General features: G+C 37.9%; 1 protein-coding gene across 1 annotated transcript in view; it reads left to right on the top strand.

The window, feature by feature from the left end:
* Positions 1-15,749, top strand: part of ATP6V1H (ATPase H+ transporting V1 subunit H) — a 50,364-nt gene extending 34,615 nt beyond the window's left edge. The window contains exons 13-14 of the mRNA XM_040586500.1: positions 1,896-2,009; positions 15,415-15,749. Coding sequence (XP_040442434.1) covers positions 1,896-2,009; positions 15,415-15,475 — 175 coding nt within the window. The 3' untranslated portion in view covers positions 15,476-15,749. The remainder of the gene's footprint in view (positions 1-1,895; positions 2,010-15,414) is intronic.
* Positions 15,750-17,540: the final 1,791 nt, after the last annotated feature.

Genomic DNA, 17,540 nt, shown 5'->3' with positions numbered 1-17,540 from the left:
AGCTCACTGGTCTCTATTACTGCTGTAAAGTAAGCAGAGTTGAGGAGAGGGAAAACAGAACTAGAAGTTTTGAGCAGATTTGAGCACTTGAGCAGATTTAGAACTTGAAGGAATGGGATTCACCATGTACCTTCCTCACAGTTGCTTACCTTTTGTTCTAAAACACATAGCTGGGAAGTGATTTGTACCAGTAGACAGCATTATGCAAGAATGGTAACACTGTTTTTTTGACTCTTCATATCTGTGCTATAATTTCAGTGATGTATTGTCATCGGAAATACTCTATTGCCATTTGTGATCATAGGATTTTAACTTTTCATTTTGATTCTTACGTACTTCTAGTGTAAGGAAGCTTTTGAGTTTAATGGCTTTTTTACTTCAACTCCTGAAAATTAAGTATTTAAGTCAGTCCTGTAATGAGGGGGGAAAAAACCTCTTATGTTTCATATAACTTAGGTTGGAAAAGTCACTTAAGATCTTTGTGTGCAGTGGTTTTATATTTAACTCATGATTAAAGGTGTGAGACAGCCTAAGGCAGGCATAAAGCTTTTTTTAATCTGTTACATTACCAAGAATTCAAGAAGTCATTAGTAAAGATTTTTCATCTTAAAACAATTGCACTTTTCTGAATGCATTCTTGTTGTATGAAACATCCTTAAATGTTTTAATGTTGTTGGGAAATAACATTCCAGGATAGTTTTGACTGGTTTATAAAACAAAGTGGGAAATTCTTTTTTGTCTTCATGCTATGTTTTTATACCTGTTCTGCAGTTTACAAAAAACATGTGTTGTGCAGCAGTAATGCATTAATTTGTCCATGAAAAGAATACTAAAAGCAGATGGCTAATGCAAGCTTAGAATAGAAGGATAACATCAGGTTAAGAAAAATGCAGATAGTAGCTTCTTAACAGGATTATGTTTAACTACTCAGCGACCTGTGGGAGAACATAAAAACCATATGCAAGTCAGTGAGTAACCAGTTTATGTATTCCTCTCAAGTTCTCTCCAAATGCTCTTTGTTACCAGAGACCAAAATGCTGCATGTAGAGTCATCTAGATGGTGATACTTGTTCAGGTTATGTGTTGCCTTCCCCCCTTTTTTTTTTTTTTTTTAAGAAACTATATATTTGTGATGTGAAACAAAGTTTCATCAGTATTTGGTGTGGGGTTTGGTACAGCTATTAAAAAGCTATGGCTGACTACTGTGGTGAAGTTTGTAGTGGAAGATGCAGCTCAAGCTTATCGCTTTTCTGGAAATGGTACATTAAGCAGCCAGTTCTGCATCTTGAACAATGATAGCTGTGGCTCTAGTACAGTTTGAATGGCAAAAAGCACTATGAGGAGTACCAGGTGGATGGCTTAATAGGTGTTGGTGAGATTACAAGCACTTTTTCTGGATTAGGCAGTGCTGAGGATTTGGACTTTTCTTGCAAAAAATGGAGTGACCTGGTTATCATCAATTTATGGGGGAGAGGGTACTACGTCCTTCTAAATAATAATTGATAGTGCTGTACCCTGCCAACCCTCTCAAGCCAATATTAAGTTCTTTAGCAAGCTGGATAAAGTAAATAACCCTCTCTGAAAAGGTCTGCTTTCTTTATTGTTGTTTGTTTCAAAATTTATGGAAGTAGGTAGTGTTTACCAAACAGGAGTCCAGTACAAACACTTTATGATGTTGTGAATTTAAAAAAAAAAGTGAGTAGGTAGGATGAGAGATCTGCATTTATAACATGTCAGATAAGACGTATACATTAGGAAATAAATACTTTTAACAAAAGAAACTTATGTGACGTGAACTTAACCTGTTAATGCCTTGCACATGAAGTGGTTCGACAGGATAGCTACTCAGAATCTGAAGTAATGTCAAAAAAACCGTTCCTCTCCTCTCTTTTCAGAGTGATTGAACAACTTGGTGGTAAACAGCTGGTTATGAACCACATGCATCATGAAGACCAACAAGTTCGTTATAATGCACTACTGGCTGTGCAGAAGCTGATGGTTCACAACTGGTATGTGAAGATTATTTAACATACTAACAGTGAGAAATACTGAGCATGGAGAGAGGGTTCAAGATGGTAGATTTCTTTATGGGTGGAATAACTTTTATGGGGTAAGACTGCAGTTGTTATGTGATAGAGCACTGTGATGTCGATGTGCAAGATCTTAGCTAGTCTATCTGTATGTTTTGGTTGCAGTTGAATTGGGTAGCTTCACTTTACGTGATTGTTACATGAGTAATTCACTTGAACATTATATTTTAACTTATGTGAACTGCTTAATATTCAGTATGAGCTGTGATTTAGCCTTGCACTTGTTTAAGTACTTAATTGGCAGTTGCTTTGGAAGGTGCGTGCCTGACCATTCTTTTGCATTGTTGTCCTTTGCTCTAGTCCTTTCCCTGACTCCACACTGTCATTTTAAGGGGTGTGAGTACAACTTTTCTTTGAGCTCCAGGAGTGGGAGAAACTTACAGGCTGGTTGGTTAGATGAAGTTGAAAATCAGTGGCTGGTATCTCTTTTATCAGTTGCTGAGAATAGCATTTGAAGCAAGGTTTTTCTTCCATTGTTTGTTGACTAGTTCTCTAATAAAGCTCCAAAGCCCCTGAAGTCCTGGCGTGTTCTGCCACAGAACATGCTGATAGGTGATGCTGCCTTTCCAACAGAGCAAGGACCTTTACAAACAAGCATTGAAGGGCTGAAGTTCTAAAAAACTTCAGTGTTCATGTAACAACTTTGTATAACTTGCCAAACTGGTTAGGTGTGCTAAGTGTAAGTTAAAATGAGGTACAAATATTAATTAGGAATTCTTAAACTGATTATTAATTATGATTTCACCAAAGCTCATATTTCCAATTTGGCGTTGCCTTAGAGAAAGATAAAATGCAACAGTACATTTGAGTATATTGGAACATAGATGTTGAGATAGAAGCAACTAATTTAATTTTGAACTTCCATAACCTTTTGTTTCTGAAAAGCTTGGTGCTTGGAAGCACCTATAACTTATGTCAGTTTTTTTGCTTCTGACACAATGTGGTCTTTTTAAAAGGCTGGGTAGTGATGTAGTGTGAAAGCGGAAGGGGATTCAAGTTTATCAAGCACATTCTGACAGGCTCTTTAAGTCGCCTACTTAATGTAGAAGACAGGCTAGGAAGGCTGACAGAAAGCTCCTGTCTCCTCTCCCTGCAGTGTATTTTCTGTAAAACAAAGCTAGTTTTTCCCGTTTTCTTCTGAAGAATATGGGTTTTGATTCTCTTGTGTGTTAGGTTAATTTTATCCTACTTTCTCCTTTTTTCATACTGTAGGAACTTTCTATAGCAGAGAAACACTTACACATTTAAGTAATCTACTGTGACAAATCCAGAGTTAGAATTTTTCACCTGTAAGGACTTTGGTAAATAACATTGAATTTCTGAGTGTATGGAAATGGAGATAAAACATGTGGTCATGTGCAACCTAATTTTGGGTCATTTTTATATATCGCCCTATATGTTTGGAGCATTTTCAGTATTATAAACTGGCTGTAGCTGATAGAGAGTACAGTGTGGAAGGCTTAGTTACTGAATTTACCTTCTGCAGGTGTGACGGGTCTTATTTATGTTCTCATGTCTTGAAAATCTGGTGGTAAAACTCTGACTTTTCTCCAGCACAAACCTTGCTGATAGTAAAAGTTTTTCTGGATGCCTAACCTGGCTTTTTCTCATTTTCAACTTAAGCATACTAATTTTAAAAAATCACATCAGATTTTCTAGATTTGTCTTGGTTTCTTAACGGCATGAACAGTTCTGTGCCTGCTTTTCAGTTTGTGAAACTTTAGCTTTTTTAGTTTCAGCTTTTCAGAGGTGTCAGTGAAAAGAATCTGTTTAAGTTAGTGCCATTTTCAGATTCATATTGTAATTTCTGTAGGGAATATGTTCTTGTTTAATTCTTATTGGAACAAGCCTCTGGGACTCAATTGTCCTTGGCTGGTATTTGTCAAAGTAGTGTTCCCCCTGGAATGGACATCAGATAGCTTGAGCTAAGGAAATTACACATTGTTTGTATGTGGGAAGCTAGATCTGTCTTTGTATACATCTGGCTTTTGCTGTGTGTCAGGAGCTCTTCTGTTCATAGGTTGTGTGGGGAGAAGAGGGCAGAGTCCCCTGACTGCTGCACAGTGCAGTGCCTACTTATTTAGCTTTGCTTTGCCATAAGATGGATTACACAGTGATTTCAAGGTTTTGCTTACCTTGCTTTTCAGAGCTGGGGAAACAATAAGCATTTTCCCATTTTCCCTCTTGCTTCCATGTGTTTTGGAATTCCAGTTATTTCACTCAGAGCAATTGTGTTTCTCTTTAATTGGCACAGAACAGCTCTGCATTACTCTGACACATGTGTGACAGCGGTAGTCAGGCTCTTCCTAGACCTGGAGGCTAAGCAGGAGAAGGGTTAGAAAGTAAAGGCTTGCTTTCCCAGGCTGAGCAAGTGCTGCGCCTGGAGCAGCAGAGTAAGGAAAACTTCTGGTACCTGAACCTAGGGAGTGTCATGGGGCAGCTGAAGTGGCATTCTGCTTAAAATGCAGCTGTATCATTAGACTACTAATAACTCAGAGAGAATTAACTCCTAAGTAATTTGAATAGTTCATTACAGGCTGCTCGGCTGGCTTTTCCTTAGGGCTTTTTAAGTCAGGGATAAATGGGAGGAAATCAGGCTGTCAGGCATTCTATTAAATGGTGAAGCTGGGTTAGCAAAAGCAGTAACTGCTGTCAGCTTTTCAGGTAAGGTAAGTTGAGGTGAAATATTCCAGTCACATTTGCATGTTAAATGATCAGGCACTTGATGAAGCGGGGAGCAAAGGTATCTTTTTAGCATCACTTGAATGTCTTTAAACGGTAATCAATCCTGTGTTTTAATCTCACTTGAACTGTTAGTCACTGCACCCTGTGCTGATGATAAAACCCTGTTATTGGCAGATGGGGGAGTTTGGCATGGTGATGGTGGTGCACATTTTTTTGTGTCCTGTTCAATTTGTGCTTTGACTATGTATGAGAAATGTCATCTTCTTATTGTTTGTCTTTGCTGGTGTTTAGAGCCAATACCCAACTTCACCATTTTAGTATGAGGAACTGATTTTGGGAATCTAGTGCTGGTTGGAGCAATGTTTTTAGTGATGCAGACTTTAAAAGAATCAAATCATTAAGTTCTAAACTGACAGCACGTACATATGTTAATCTCTACAGATGGAGCACATGCCTTTCATGTGCTTCACAGCACAACATTTTACTGAACTTCAGGGGTGGGATGTTGTGACTCAAAGCACCTGCAGTTAGAAGCCCAGGTTCCTTCTGTGAAAAATGGAGAGAAGCAGGTTGTTTTTCAGGGCAGCGTAGAACAGGTTCAGTGCCTGAAGTTGAGCAGTGGGAATAATCTTCTAAGATTTGTGAATGTATAGTCTCCTAGCTTCATTCTAAAGGGCTTAATTCCAACCTTCTATTACTTCACTAAAATAACAGTTAGGTGAAGAACTAGGTGAATTTTAAATGTTTGCATTTAATGTGTGATGTATTTATGACCTTAGTGGCCATTAGATCGTGGCGTGTTAGTTTCCACCACTTGCTTGTCTTCTGGTGAGGTTAGGCCCAGGCAAGTCTGCTCGTGACTCATGTAGTAAGTGCAGCATATTACTTTTTACTTGTTCTGTCAGCAGCAGTACTATTGGGAATTGGGGATCAGAGGTCAGAAACAAAAAAGAATTATGATATCCAGTCTAGTTGATGTGTGCAGAGACTGCTTTTGTGTGCTCTTTGTTTACACAAATGTAAAATGAAGTGCAGCAGCTTAACCTTTGTGGCTCAGATGTTTTTCAGTATTCATACAAGTGTTAATGGAACCACAGTGGATCTGATTGCAAACTTACTTTTCCTCTGGCTGAGTCAGGATAATGGGAGAACTCATAGCATCTTTTGGCAGTTGCTGCTATTGACTAAACTACTGGACTGTGTTGCCTTGCCTTTCTGTTTACAGTGTAGTAGTGAACTGCTGTTAGGGAGGGATTGCATCTCTTAGCTCTGAGCTCAGGTGTGATGCCTCATCTCACCAGGGTCCTTTCACCTGTGCAGACTCTGAGCTATAAACTTCCTTTAAACAGGCAGACTTTTAGAAAAAACTGATATTTGATGAATTGATACTGACATGGAAAATACGAGTATGTTGGTGGATGCTGAACAATGGGAGTTAGGATGCGTTACTGATATGTGATCAAGTATGGTACTGGAAGTAAAATTAATAAATGACATAATGAAGCAACAAATTTGTGTAAGCTTTGAATGTGCAACAGATTCATACATGGTTTTCAGAGTGCACATCTCAGACAAAATTATTTGCTTTCCATTTTTAAAAGTGACTAGTTATGCAGAGGGATGTTACAAAAATCTGAAACTGCCTCAGACTTGGAGTGTGCTGTATTTAGAAGTTGTTCTATAGAGTTAGCTTTGAATATTCAGCATTTGTCACTATTCTTCTTTGGTATAAACTTTGTTCTCCAAAGCCCATATATCTCCTAAGATAGCTTCTTGCACCATGCTTGCTCTTAGTAGCGAGAAATGCAAGGTGCAATGATAGTTAACTGGCAGCAATAAAGTGTGTGTCCCCCCACTTTTTTTTTCATGTCCCAACACTCAATCGTGTGTAATGCCTAATAGAGCAGGCTTAAATCTAGGAAACAATGCCTACGTGATAAATACAGTTGATTGCATTATCTTGTTTCTTGGCCTTCATCATCAATGCAGTTCCTTTTTAGTAGTTAACAGAAGTTAATTAACTGAGATAGTTGAGACAATAGATTGTGTCCTTGATGAAAATTAATTTTTGTTTAAGAGGACTGTTTTGAGCTGAATTGAGACAAGTTAGGCAAAAAACTGATTAGTTATAGGCACACTTGATAACTAGTATGAGTGTTCCATCTTTTTATTTGAACATAGATACATATTCTTGTAAAGCTTGATTCCATACAAGTAGGGACTATGGTTCATATTGTGTGTATGCTCTCTGGGATTTCATAGTGTGATCATGTTTTGTGTCATGAGATCTGCACTCTTCATAAAATACTTCAGTATTTATAGAGCTTCTGTTAATGAGGAGCAAATATTTTGCAAATATCAAACATCCTGCTCAGTTTGCGTTGTCTTTTTTTCAAATAAATTGTTTGGTTTTATGTGCTATGCTGAAAAACATGTTGCCAAAAAAGTAACTTTTTGATAGTGTCGCTTCTGATTAGTCTTACTTTAAGGATTTGATTTCCTGATAGGAAGATTCAGCTAAACATGATCTAAGTCCGTCATTCTGAAATACATTGTACAAACTTAAAGCTCTTAAGTGTTGAAAGCATTTTGCTTGCTTACTGTTCATTGTGGCAACAAAATCTTTTGATTATATATAAACCCACTTTCAAACCAAGTTGCATGGTTTAGTCAAATTGATTTATTTTAATTCACAAATTGCTTTGTGTAAGTGTTAGCTCATAGTGCATCTTATAAGTGAAAAGTGGTGCATACCTTGTCTCCCTAATAGAAAGGCATATATTGAATTGAATTTCAGAGTTATTTTCTTTTAAAGTCTAATCAAATGTTTAAGTGATAGCCTTATAATAGAGGCTTGTTGATCTGCTGTTTATAGCTTTATATATAAAGTTGTAAACTGGAAGTCTAGAATTACTTTTCAAAAAAAATAGACAAGACCTCTCTCTCGAGGGAAACTGCTGAGTGAAAAGGAGGTTCTTGCAGTGTCTCTGAAGACACGTTAATTTTGCATGTCACATCGTAAGGAGGGCTATAAACCATATAAACAAAGCTATAAATAATGCTCTCAGTACTCAGGAGATAATCTATATATTGTTTATTAATAACATATTCAGATGATGACAGGCTCCGCTTGGAAAAAAACCAAAACAACAAACCAAAACCCCACAAATGCTTTCATGTGACATTTATAATTTCTCTGCTCAACCATTCAAGCTGTTTAGTTTTAGTGTATCAGAATGCTGAACGTCTCTTTACTGTGAATAATGAAAGTGCATTAAGATGAACAGCACCTAGGACATTTTTTCAAACAGGTAGAACAAAACGTTAAGTGGAATCTGTTACACTAAATACTGCAAAAATCTCTGCAATTCTCAATATTTCCTCTCTTGAGATCCAAGGCCACATGTATAGGTAAAGGAGATACATGGTGAAAATCACCATGGTTCCACTGAAAAATAACTTATAAAAACTTCAATTTGATAATGTGGTAGAGGCTCAAACTGTTTAGTCAAAGTTTGTTGCGTACATTTGTTTCTTCTTTGGTTTTGTTTGTTCTGGCTTACCTTCAGCACTACTTGGTACAATAGACATATTTTATCACTATTAACACCTTTTTTTTTTTTTAATTGAAATACTTTGTGTTGCATTAATAGACTGAGTCAAGGAAGAAAATTGCATTCAGCAAAGAAGTGACAGAAGAGAGCTGCAGTTTTCCTGTGTGGTAGAACGCCAGTTTGGGCAGTCTTCCCAGCCCAGCTCTCTAGGACTGTGTGTCTGTGTTTTTTGGTTTACAGCTTTCGTAGCTGTACTATTTCTATTTACTTCTGTGAAGAGCAGTGCTGTAATGTATAAAATATATATGGTATATTTAAAAATACATATAATTCTAGCATATATTTTGTATATAAAATAATATGCATTGGTATAATTTCTGATTGAGCAGTACGACATGTTAATATTTTATTTCAGTAACCAAATATTAACATAGCTTCATGTTTGATTTGAGCCTGTTTATTTTCTTTACTGACTTCCATGACCGTGGCTCTGTGGCAAGGCAAATGCATCTGTGGTGGCCCCTCTCTCTGCCTTTCTCTCACTCACCACATGTTAATGTGACACTGCAGTAACCAGGTTCAAGGGAGCTTGTTAGCAGAAAGCAATTCACTTGAGAGTTAAGTGAACAAAAAATACTGTCTTAGCAGAATGCCTAAGTGAGCGTCCTATGAGAAAGGCAGGCATACATGGCTGGAATAGGTTCAGGGGTGGCTGTGCCAGTCCACTGGATTAGATGGGGGCTTGAGAGACAGTTGCAACCTTGTCCTGGTGTTGCCACTTCGTGTCTACTGCTCAGAAAGTTCCAGGGATTGCCGCATCTGTGGAGTTGTTTTTGCAGCAGTGTAACACAAGACCAATGCTTTCAAGGGACAGTTTAGCCTGCTTAGAGCTGGAATTACGTCAGCTGCGTAACTCAAATACCTATTTGTGAAGCTACAATAAATTACTAAAACTGGACTGTCTCTCTCAAATCCACGTTATTAGATCCATAGTAGAAATACAGTGTGAAGATGGCAAGCAAACCTGTTCTATCTGTTCAAATTTACCAATCTGCTGTATGTCCTGTGAGCTCCTTTGTTTAACTATTTGTCGTATCTTTATATTCTCTGTATCTTTATTTTCTCTGTAACAGTGTATGTTGGCAATGTCTTTGAGGTGGCTTGAGTCATATGGCAGACTTTTTATTGTAGCTTTATTACATTTCTGTGCTCTTTCATAAGGTGAAGAATTTCTTTAGAGCTACCTTTTCAGTTTCACTTTGAAAAGCATGGGACTCTAGGTTTATGTTTAGATAGAGAAAAATAAAATCAGTATTTTTATATTGTTCTTTGTCAAAGAAAAGTGTTCTGCCTCTTAAGAACCTCAATCTGCTAAAACAAGCTAGAAATTGGAGATGTTCAAGACCATCAAATATTTTTTTTATGACTTGGTTCTTTAATGAATTGGAAGCAGGGTTTAAATAAGTCTTGTTAGAAAAGAGAATATGAAAATTTCAGCCTTCCTTTCTTGTGTGCTTCATCACTTTTCTTCCCTTTCCTGCTAAAAAGAAGAATTTTCAGTTTTCTTTAAAGGATAGGCAAATATAACTGCACTGGAATTTGGAGTATAACACTAGAAGTAGTACTACTTAAACTGTTCCTGTTCCTTTTAGCACACGGCCTCTAGAAATCTGTTGTATGTATGTTAAAACTTACCTGTCTATTGTAGATTGATTGTTGTCAACAGTGATTCTTTTGATCCTTTATCTGAAAATTACTGTAAAATTTTCAGGTAGGGTCTTGTGCCAGTTTGCAATTTTCTCCTTATCCTGTACTCACTGAATTTGGTGGCTTACATGTTGTTCAGTCCTTTGTGCCTTTTCCTAAACGATCTTTTAGCATTTGGTGCACTATGACACTTAAGTATGTGTCAGTGTCTCTCATATACCAACAAAATCAATTAAATAGAATGAAGCAACAAATTAGAATAAGGATTTGAAATGCAACAAATTCATATATTCAGCTCTAAGTTTCCTTTTCTTCTTGGAAAAAGCACTTTGGAAACTGTGGAAAATGTGTGTTTAAAGATAGTCCTGAAGAAGTGGTAATTGCTAACGTGGAATGAATCTCACTTGTTTTTTCTAATATGAATGACAAGATTAATTTGCAAATAGAAATTACTTACACCTCACTGTCAGACTTCTGAATGACCAGGGAAGTGATAAAATGTGCTGTTACAAGTTGTGTTGATCTGGCTTTAGTGGAGAAATGGAGGATTTTGTAGTTACTCTCAAAAGTGAGGTACTATGCTTGTGTGTTTTGATGCTTTTGTGCAGCACAGACATAATGGTTTGCGGTTTTGAAACAACTGATTCTGTATGAATTTATGTGTCTGAATGCAGTTACCTATAAATGCAGGCTTGTCTGGGCCACCTTCTATTCCTTTGCAATAAGGATGTTTTTGCGTTGAAGGCAGTCAGAAGGGGGCTAATACTGACCTTTATAAATGCCTCTCTGTTCCAGTGTGAGGAAAACAGTTGAAGTGGAACTTGTTGCAAGGAGCTAAACTTGCAAATTTGAACTTTTAAGGTACTTGGGCCTTTACTCAATGAACTTTACATCTTGATTATTAATGTTAGAGGAAAAATTGATGCCCTGTTCTGTGTTGCATGAAACCTAGTGCTAATTCCACATAAATGCTACTAGAACTGTTGCAAGGTACCTTGGAGTTCACCTCTACAATCCCAGCATGGGTAGTATACCAAAATGTCATGCTTAATTGTAAGTCTGTTTATGTGGGAGAGCGCAGACTTTTCTGGATGCTTATTGACTTGAGGGAGCACCATTAAGCATGTGGTAACTTTTCCTTTCTGGAAAACAGTTAAGGAATAAAGCATTTATATGTAAACATGCTCAATATTACTTGACTGCTGGTACATAGAATTTAATTTCCCTTCATCCTTTTAAATGATTTAAAAGAAAAATGAGCCTTATGTGATGGCTGGACAGCTGCTGTATTTGTATTGAGAAATTGTTCACTACTTCTGACTGGCTTTTGCAATATTATATACAATAATGCAGTGCCTACTCGAGGTAGAAGGCAGCTTTCTAGTGGAAAGAATTGATGACTGAATTCATTGTTGGGCAGGACGGTATTTTGCTCTTTTTCTGTAACTTTTTACTTGAATTTTGTACATCTTGTAGAACACATATTGAGTGACATTCCGCAGATTTGCTTGGCCTGGTTAGAAGGGAGAAAAGGTATCACTGGTAAGGTTGTGTATTGAAAGACAATGGGTATGTAGGCCCCAAAGCTCAACTATGTCGAATTTTAGCAGTTTTGTCTTCGTCTATAGTATGAGCTGAGGAGGCACGCGTGAATCTTTGCCAGTAGCGGCCACAGTCATGTATCTCATACTTTTGCTTCTGAGTTTAAACATCTTAGAAACTTGATGTACTTGCAAAAGACCAACCATGATGCTTTTGTTAGGGTACAGGTGATCTTGTTCTGAATTTATGGAGGAACTTACAAAATAAGATTAAAATAAGGTGAAGTGGTCAAATTTATGCATTTATAGCTTGTCATTTTAAAAATCAAGCCTAATACCTTATTACTTTCCATTGTAGCGTGCAACTCTAATCTGTCAGATGCTGTTTTGAATGTTTTCTGCAGTGATTTGTTATCTTGGCGTCAAGATCTGTTCTTCTTTCATTGTATGTGCTTTTATAGTGCAATGTGTTGTGTGTGTGTTCTTAAAGGTAATTTTAATTTTGTGAGTATCCTGGTTTTGGCTGGGATAGAGTTCATTTTCTTCCTAGTAGCTGGTACAGTGCTGTGTTTTGGATTTACTATGAGAATGTTGGTAACATACTGATGTTTTAGTTGTTGCTAAGTAGTGCTTACTCGAAGTCAAGGGCTTTTCAGTTTCTTGTGCTCTGCTGTGATCAGGTGCATGAGAAGCTGGAGGGGAGCAGAGCCAGGACAGCTGACCCAAACTAGCCAAAGGGATATTCTGTACCATAGAACCTCATGCTCAGTGTATAAACTTGGGGGGGGGGGGGGGGGGGGGAGGTGACCAGAGGGGGCTGATCGCTGCTTGGGGACTGGCTGGATGGTGTTCAGTGGATGGTGAGTGATCGTATTGTGCATCACTTGTTTTTCTTGGGTTTTATTCTTCTCTCTCTTTTTCCTTTTCATTACTACTATTATAATATTACTACTCAATTATTAAAGTGTTATCACAACCCACAAGTTTTACCTTTTTCCAATTCTCCCCATCCCACTGGGGGAGAGGGTGAGTGAGCGAGTGAGTAGCTGTGTCATGCTTAGTTGCTGGCTGGGGTTAAACCATGATGGGGGGTAAACAGTAATTCTAAAATCCCAGTTTTTCTCTTAAGATTTAACTTAGTGACAGTGCAGGATAAATACGAATATCTGAGACACTTGATTTGTAGTAGTGTGGTGATGGACACCTATGTCCAACTTATATGTGAATGTTGAAGCTTACGGTGCTACTTAACCTCCAGATGTGATGAAATACCAGTATGTAAAAAATGTACTTGAATCTGCTTGTCTTTTTGGTATGTATCTTAACAGAGGAGAGAAGAGTGGCTTATGAAGCTAATTTTGGTAAGCTTCAGTTTTAGTGGAAGATGGGAGAGAGAAGCCACCAAAGGTCTGACAGGAGAGCAGACTGATAGGTTATTTGAAGCCTGCACGTGAGAGCATCGTGTTGAGAAGCTGTCTAAATACTTCCTGTTGGTCTTTTACCAATCACTCTCACCATCCAGCTTAGACCAAGAACTTGTCCTGGGCTTACCAACGACACTCAATTGGAAATGATAACCAAATAGAAAATTAACTGGTACTTGTAAGAGCAGGTGGGACAAGGTTTTGGCATTTCACTGGCCCTTGGTTGTGGCTAAAGAAGTGAGGAGGTAGGAACAGTGTGGGGTTTTCACCTGGGTTTGCAGCATGGCAATGTAGAGCAGTAACTGCAGATACTCATACTGTATGGGGAAACAGGATAAGAGTTTTTCCTTGTCCCTGGACTTAAACCTCACACCTGCAAGTGAATGGCTGAGAGAAAAGGTTTTGTAGGGAAGATAATGTACTATCCGCTGTATGTCCTTATGCGTTGAATATGTCTGTTAAGGCACTAAGTACCTACAAAATATGCTACTGCTGTGCCTTCTCAGAGATTTTTGCTGAATACACTGCACTATGGTTGGATTTTAGCATGCACCTGAACCAGTGTAAGCTTTGCAATAGTAGTACTGGTATGGATTGTTAGCTTAATTGATTTTCCTACTGCAAAGTAGTTGCATAAGGATTTCACATTCAAAATGGTTCATGTGTGCTTTAAGAATAAGTAACTGCAGGCTTGTGATGCTGTGAGCAGAGCCATGTATGCAGCAAATGTCACTTGCTTTCAATGCTGGATGTTAGAGAAGAAATGCTAGAATCAGTACATGTTATAGATGTGAAATGAAGAAAAAAACCACCAGTGAGGGAGCAGAAGAAGGTCTGGTGAACTTGGAAGCCCTTCCATAGTGGCTAGCGGTGTTTTTAGATGGCTGTCAATTTCTGTTTATTTTGGTGGTACAATTTTGGGTCTTGCAAAACCACAAGAGAGCCGCTCATTTCCTTCTTTGCCATCAGGAGTCTCTACTTTGAGGGTGGTAACCTGCTTACTATGATCGAGAGTCGTATCTGTTGAGTGCAGCCCAAGCATTAAAATACTGTGAACCTGCAGCAACACCTGATAAAGCCATGAAAGAAGGTGCTAAATCATAATGTATGGCTCAGCATACAAATCCTGTGTTATCTTCTTTGCTAGTGGAGTTTGAAGTTAACATTATACTTCATAAGAATTTTGCTTTTCTAGATGCTGAACTTTAAAACTGAGAAAAAAATGCTACTGGGTGGTACAGTTGTGATGCTAAACTTCATTGTGCGATAGGAATTGTAATGCCTAGGGAACAGCTGTTCAACAGGTCGCTAAACTGAAAACTAGCCTTTAAAATGTGCATTAAGAACTGATCTTTTTTTTTTTTTCTTTTTGAGTAAAGCAAAAATGCATACTCTTGAGTTTTTGGTGTATTTTGTTTTGTTTTCCAAAATAACTTCATTCTGAACATAATTTCTCTGAACTGCTTCTAACGTTTAACCTGTGTAGGTTGAAACACCAGTGCACTAAGAAAAAGTGTGGTGTTAAGTGTTCAATCAGCAATGTAAAAAGAACACCTACGTTTCACAGGTCCTGAAACCTCTCTTTCAGCTGATACAGTGGTACAGTTATTGAAGTTTATTTTCTATAATAAGCAACAAGCCAGGTATTACAAGCCTCTTTCAGCTTCTTTGTAGTTCTGTGAAATGTTGAGCTGCTTTCACAGAAGAAAATGAAAGACAGGAACATTCAGCAGAATTGTGCAGTATTTTTCCATAGAATTTAGATATTGTTGCTTGAGGCAAATGCTAGGGATCTGGGGGGTAGTTGTTCCAGTGTTGAGAGCACAGGTATGAAAAAAAGTGACTTAGTGTACTTCAGAATATGGGTGAGGAAAACACTCTTTTTGAAAGAAAGTGTTGGTATACAGTGGGCCTGGCTTGAATATATTTTCTTCTTCCAGCTTGAACATGTAGTTTCTCAGTCAGTGTCTAGTTCGCTAGCCTGGGTTAAATTGCCAATGTGTTCATGGCTATTACTTGTGCTCGTGCAGCTGAGTGATGGGAAGAGATCCTTTTCAATACTTTGCCACGGCTTCTAATGTATTCTGATGTTCAGCAAGCAAAATCTGTGGGCTTCATGGGTGTTCTGTAACAGTTGCCAGGACTTCTAAATATTACCACTGGGCCTTTTTTCCAGACAGTTTTGTTTATGTTCAATTCATACCTTATTTTCAGAGGGATTGATGGTGGATACCTAAAGCTTTGGTACTGTCATAGTAGCTCCAGTTGACTATCGACAGCAAGCATTATTTGAAGGAATAATTATAAACCTAAAGCTTTTTCCTCTTTCTCTACTTCATACTTCCCCCCCACTATCTTCCTATTCCCCACTCTCCAGGATGTTTCTCAATCTAATTTTTTTGTTGTATTTCAGGGAATACCTTGGAAAGCAGTTGCAGTCAGAACAACCTCAAACGGCCACCGCACGGAGCTAAACACTTCTGTCAGTTCATGCTTATAACTACAGTATGTTTGTCTTTAAATTAATATCAAGGAAACACTGAAATCACATGTTCTTTGCGTGCTGCTAATGCGTAAACTTTCCATGTTTCCTCTAGTATTGTTGGCTTATAAAAATTTGTTCAACTAGTTCTGATGATTATGCCTATTAGCTGCTTGTTATATTCTGAATGTATATGAGGAAATGTCGCTAATATATTGCATTTGTTTTATGTATTTATTCTGATAATAAAGACTGTTATTAAAGGATATTCATCCAATGTTATATTTAGCCTAGAAAAAATGTTCTCTTCTTTTAGCAGGTTATCAGTGTTGCTGCTTTCAAGAAAAGCAAGTAGTCCTTATATGTCTCCAGACAAATTAATAAAGCTATGACTTGGTGTTCTGCAGGAAATGCAGTAGCTTGAGAAATTTTGACTATCAGTACTAAAGTGCATACCAAGTCTCAAAGCAGTGTTCAAATTGTATATAAAAGCAAATGTATGGGTTTTCTTTTGGAGTGGGGTAACTCCCTCTTGTTAGAGGCTACATTAAAAAATTTGGACATGAGAAGAGGAAAAGAAAACGCGCCTAGTGAAAACTGATACACTTAAGATTGTTAGTCAAGCTGTATAACATCAATATTAAGGCTGTAGGTCAGAGATCAAGCTTTTTGGTAACAAATGTGCAGTAACTGAATTTTGAATTTCATGGAGTGGTTTTGTTATTGAAAATGCTTGGTAAATGTTAGGGTTCTGGTGTCATTCTAAAATCTATTACATTTCCTTTATATTGAGCCAAATAATGTGGCTGTCAGTCTTCTCTGTGTTTTGTAGCTCCTGATAGTGAAAAAGATGTAAGCATCAAATATTGATGATACTGAATTGGCATGTGAAAACAGTCTTGTTGCAAATATAGGAACTTGTCTCCACACACTTGCAACACCAAACAGTTAATATTCTTGTAGTTAATTTTTAGAATGAAAAAAAGTATGAGAGAGCATGACTTAATCACATTGGTAGTCTTGTGTGGTGGTCTCTGAGGAACCTTAAGGTACTTTGTCATCAAGTAAAAAAACCCAAACAAACAAAACCCAAAAAAACAAATTGGAAAAACTTTTCTTACCTAGTCTGGATTTTCATCATATATAACTAGAACTTGACCACTTTTGCAATGGAGAGAGAAGACATTTGGGGGATGACAGTTTGATGACTCTTTGGCCTGCTTAATTAAAATCGGATTGTGTAGATTAATGACTATGCTATTCTGCATAGGGGAGGCATAGGCTCTGATATTGAAGTTAGTGTCATGGGGATAGATGCTGAAGCCTGAAAAAAATTAAACTGACTTTAGTTGGAGTGAGGGTTATCTGGATCTGGTCTCAGCACTGCATGTTCCCACAGTGATGAGGGATACTGGTGGTGTGGGAAGCTGCTGGGAGAACAAGGGTGCACTTGCACTGCCATTTTTATCTTGGGTTGGTTGAATGCTCTTGAAATAAATTTCTGAGTCTTCCCTGCTTTTCACACTTCAGTATACATTGTATGGTTTTGTCAGTACATGAATGGGGTGGTTCTCTGGTAAAGCTGAACTGCAGCACATACATCTTGTGTCTTGGCTACTTGGCAAGTGTTCAGTCCACCACACCAGGTAAGATTTTCTTTGAAGTATGGCCCTTTGAAGTGCATGCAGAGTGAAAGTTGGATTTGTAATGCCAAATGTCTTGCTCTACAAGTCAGATTCTCTTGTCATGCTTCTTGCTGATGTAAGCATAGCCTAAGACTTTTCTTGAAGATGCTGTAAAAGGTTGGTCCTATGGTTACAGCTGTAATGTTGGGTACAAGAACCATGACAGGACATTAGTGGGGAAGGAATATACCCTCATCTTCAAAACCAGAAGTTTGTGTTGTTTCCTTGTCTGAAGGGAGCAGTGAAGCACTGCTTGGTAAGAGGATTTGGGTTTGCATTGTATGAGTAAAGATGATGTGTGCTACTGATGGCAACCCCTCCTGGTTTTTTGGGAGCTAGAAATAACCAGGCTATTCATAATATGGATTATGA

The sequence above is a fragment of the Falco naumanni genome, chromosome 3, assembly GCF_017639655.2.
Source record: "Falco naumanni isolate bFalNau1 chromosome 3, bFalNau1.pat, whole genome shotgun sequence".
In the NCBI taxonomy this organism is placed as follows: Eukaryota; Metazoa; Chordata; class Aves; order Falconiformes; family Falconidae; genus Falco; species Falco naumanni.
Note: the sequence above shows the minus strand (reverse complement) of the source record. Positions and strands in the feature narration are given on the sequence as shown.